General features: G+C 49.7%; 1 protein-coding gene across 1 annotated transcript; it reads right to left on the bottom strand.

The window, feature by feature from the left end:
• Positions 1-1,453: 1,453 nt before the first annotated feature.
• Positions 1,454-3,178, bottom strand: LOC141829331 (protein IQ-domain 26-like). The gene is made up of 3 exons (XM_074716784.1): positions 2,765-3,178; positions 2,242-2,448; positions 1,454-2,152 (listed from the first exon to the last, which is right to left on the bottom strand). Exons 1-3 carry the CDS (start codon positions 3,176-3,178, stop codon positions 1,454-1,456), a joined length of 1,320 nt encoding a protein of 439 aa, XP_074572885.1.
• Positions 3,179-3,496: the final 318 nt, after the last annotated feature.

Genomic DNA, 3,496 nt, shown 5'->3' with positions numbered 1-3,496 from the left:
ATAAAGGATGCTGCGACTAATTTAGTCTCAGTTTGTAGCAGTCATCATTTACTGTCTCCTTTCAGTTATGTTGGCCTTTGACCTTCATTTTTGGATAAGGCGACCTGTGAGTAACCGTGATTAAGAGGGGACAAAAACTGATTTCCACATGAATAGGGGTGTTCAAGTCATTTAAAGCTTGAAGTGGACTTGAAGTAGATCTCTGTGCATTATGAGCCTAAGAATCATCACGTAATCGTCCGATTCTCCCAATTTCTCTGTGTATTAAACAAAGATGAGCTATGTAGTTAAACGCATGGGCTAGATTCTTAGTCGTCGCAGCGAGATCATTAGATCACGGAGCAAATAAATGCGGAAGATTCCTAGGCATCAGGTGACGAGCGACGACATAAGCATGCGGCCTCCGTATACAAACGCTAGTACGCTGTAGATCACATGGCCAGTTGAAACGGACCGTGTAAGTTGATGCGAGAACGCTGTGCGTGCTGTGAGCAAGAGAATACCGCAACAGTGAAATGGACAAAGGGGAAGTGGTCAAGAGGAAGGAGGCAAGTGGCTCTGGTATCCAGATGTGTGCTCTAGGGAGGGGCATTTCAGTTACGGGTGTGATGCAGCTGATGCGAGCACAGGATCGTTTCAGAGAGGGAGAGAGAGCATGTGTGTCCAATTTTGATTTCAGATGTTGTCTGCTTGCACAACTCCCAAACCTCTCATCAATCAAATCAAAACCTAATGATTACTGAAGAAAACTCAAAAAGATGGAGAGATGGAGGGAGAGAGAGGGGTGGGTTGGTACAAGGCAGGCATCATCATGCATCAGCGTCAGCTACCCTGAAACTGGTCCTCAGTCACAGACATCCCCCATGGTCTTTGCAGCCTCAGCTCAGCGTTCAAAAGAGTGCCATAATTTATTTTTCAGATTCTTTGGACTTGTCCTTCCCTGCTTCGGCAGATTTTTACTGCACTGCGGTAAATGCCTTGCTCTTACTGCTCTTTCCATCATTGACATTGGCATGAGGTCGTGGAATGGGAAGTAATTGCCGAGCAGGAAGACGACGTTAATGCCATCTGATGCGGTGCAATTCAAGAAGCAGCGGAGGGGTGATCAAGGATCGCCGATGTTGGCTTTTGGTTGAGACAGTCCAAAAGAGATTACATCATGTACTGTTCAAGGAAGATCTTGACTCGAGCGAGCAACCGGGATTTGAATCGTGCAAGAGGCAATGAAATGATGGCATCACCTGGGCACAGTGATATCCCTTGCTTTAAATTTTAACAATGTAGCACTCCAGATTGTTCAAGCTTTCACAAAGTTTCTTGGAATGTAAGCTTAAACATCTGCATCTGAGAACAAGGAATTTACAATGAACCACAGCAGAAGAAATTTGATCCAAGAGAAAGCAAACAAAAGAGCTCCCTCTTAATTCTCGTAAATTCTTAATGGTGTTTTGCATCATTTCCTTTGCACGTAGAACTCCCTCTCCGGCGCAGCGCACCTGTCGAACCGCCCGACCACGGCGCTCTTGAAATTGAAGGTCTCTTGGGCGCGGGCACACGACCTCTGCATTCCGACCCCGCTCAAGCTGGCCCTCGATTCCAGCATCACTTCGGTCAGTGGGAGCCTCTTCCTCATCGCGGCTGCCTCCGGCCGCTGCTTGGGCGCGCTCTGCGACCTCGACTTGGCCTCGAACGACTGCGTGCTGGCCATGTAGTTGGGGGAGCAGGGAACGTTCATGAACCGCCACTGCGCGCTGTCTGCGGTTCCGCGCGCGCTTTTTGCAGGAGTTGGGGGCGTATTGTTGTTCATGTAGCAGCGGGGTGTGCTCTGCGCCGTCGCTGGCCGGCATTTGTCTCCTCCCGCGAGGCACCAGTCGTTGTCCTGGAAGTTGCGGCAGTCAGGGATGGCGATGCGGGCCGGGAAGTGGCACGGCGGCAGCGGGGAGGAGATGGAACTCGAGTGCCAGTCGTCGGCGGGGTCGAGAACGGACGGGTTGGTACTCCGGCGAGAAGATCGCGATTTGGGGCGGCAGGTATCGATCTCCACCACCTTTGGGCTCCAGTCGAAGACATTAGAAGCGTTATCGAGGCTCGCTGAGAGCCGCCGGCGGTGGATGGAAGTCATGTTCTCGCTCCGTATCTCATCAAATTTCTCCTGTGATTCATGTGAAGAAACAGAGCAAAAATAATTGGAAATGCAATTCCACTGATGTTATCTTTTGAAACATGTCAAACACAACGTACTACAGATCGTCGCGGCCGGAGCTCTAGCTGAAACCTTCTATCGTTACGGACACGATTGCGAGTTCGCTGAGCTCGGACGGCGGCCTGAGCTCTGATGAGAGCCTGCATACTGTGCAGAGTTGCAGCTGCTTGCTTGCGCACGAGATAGCCTCTCACTAAGGCCTGTAGCTTAACTAGCGCTCTCAGAGCCCTCAGTGCTTTCCGTGCCTGTGCAAAGTAAAAGAAAAGATTAATTGCTTTTCAGTATGAATGCAGAGAATGGAGGAGAAGAAGAAGAAGAAGAAAGAATTTAATTTGAATGTAGTTGGACCAAAAAAAGGGATTGGAATCGCGGATTACTGAACAATATCAGTGAATAGAGAAAGGAATAAAAGTGATAAGAAGGTCCAAAAATAGACGAGTTGAGCAGAGGCTCTACATAGGGTTGAACGATGCAGAATAGTCACGTAAAGGATATGATACAGTAAAGGGATTTTCGCAATTAAAAATGGAAAAGAGAAAATCAGGAAGAAGCTTTAGGTACCAAGTATCCCCTGAATGCTCTCTGGATCTTCACCGCCGAGCGTTCGCGGGCGTTGATGAAAAGGCCACCACCCCTTCCCTGGCTGGTGAGACGGACGACGGCAACCGCTGCCTGGGCTGCCGCCACTGCTGCATCGGCAGCCGCAGCGGTGGCCGCTGCCACCGCAATGGCGTGCTTGCTCTGCTCCTTCTCACTCTCGGCGTAGAAAGACCTGAACCACGCCGCCTCCACAGCAGCGGCCGTCGAGGCGTTCCGGCCGAGCACCACCTCTGACGTGTCCCTGGTCTGCTTCGCAAAGCTCCACCTTTTCTTCTCTCTCCTGTCCTCAACATGGCCGCCGGAGCAGTCGCCAGGCTCTTTCCTCTCCTTCTTCCCGCTCCAAAGGTTGCGCAGCCACCGCGTCGCCCGACCCATTTACCCGCACTCGAAATCTTCCGTATTCCGGCAGGAAAAGCTAAGGCCTACTGGCTGCAGAGGCTACTGGTTACGCAAGAGTGCTGCGAATGAAATGATATCATAGGATATAAACAATGAAACAATGGAGCAGGGAATCTTACTAACGTGGTAAAATAAAGCAGAGAGAGATAAAAACAAATTTTGAACGTTGCTAATTGAAATCCGGAAAGAAAAAAAAAATTCACCTGCAAAATGAGATCTTTTTCAAAAAAGAAAAGAAATTTTAACCCCTCGTGAAGAACAGCAGCATTAGAAGACAAAAGGACGTCGCAGGAC

Source organism: Curcuma longa, chromosome 5 (genome assembly GCF_044706935.1).
Source record: "Curcuma longa cultivar G26 ecotype Majalengka, Jawa Barat chromosome 5, ITB_CL_G26_1.1, whole genome shotgun sequence".
Lineage (NCBI taxonomy): Eukaryota > Viridiplantae > Streptophyta > Magnoliopsida > Zingiberales > Zingiberaceae > Curcuma > Curcuma longa.
The sequence above is the reverse complement of the archived record's forward strand: the minus strand, read 5'-3'. Positions and strand labels throughout refer to the sequence as shown.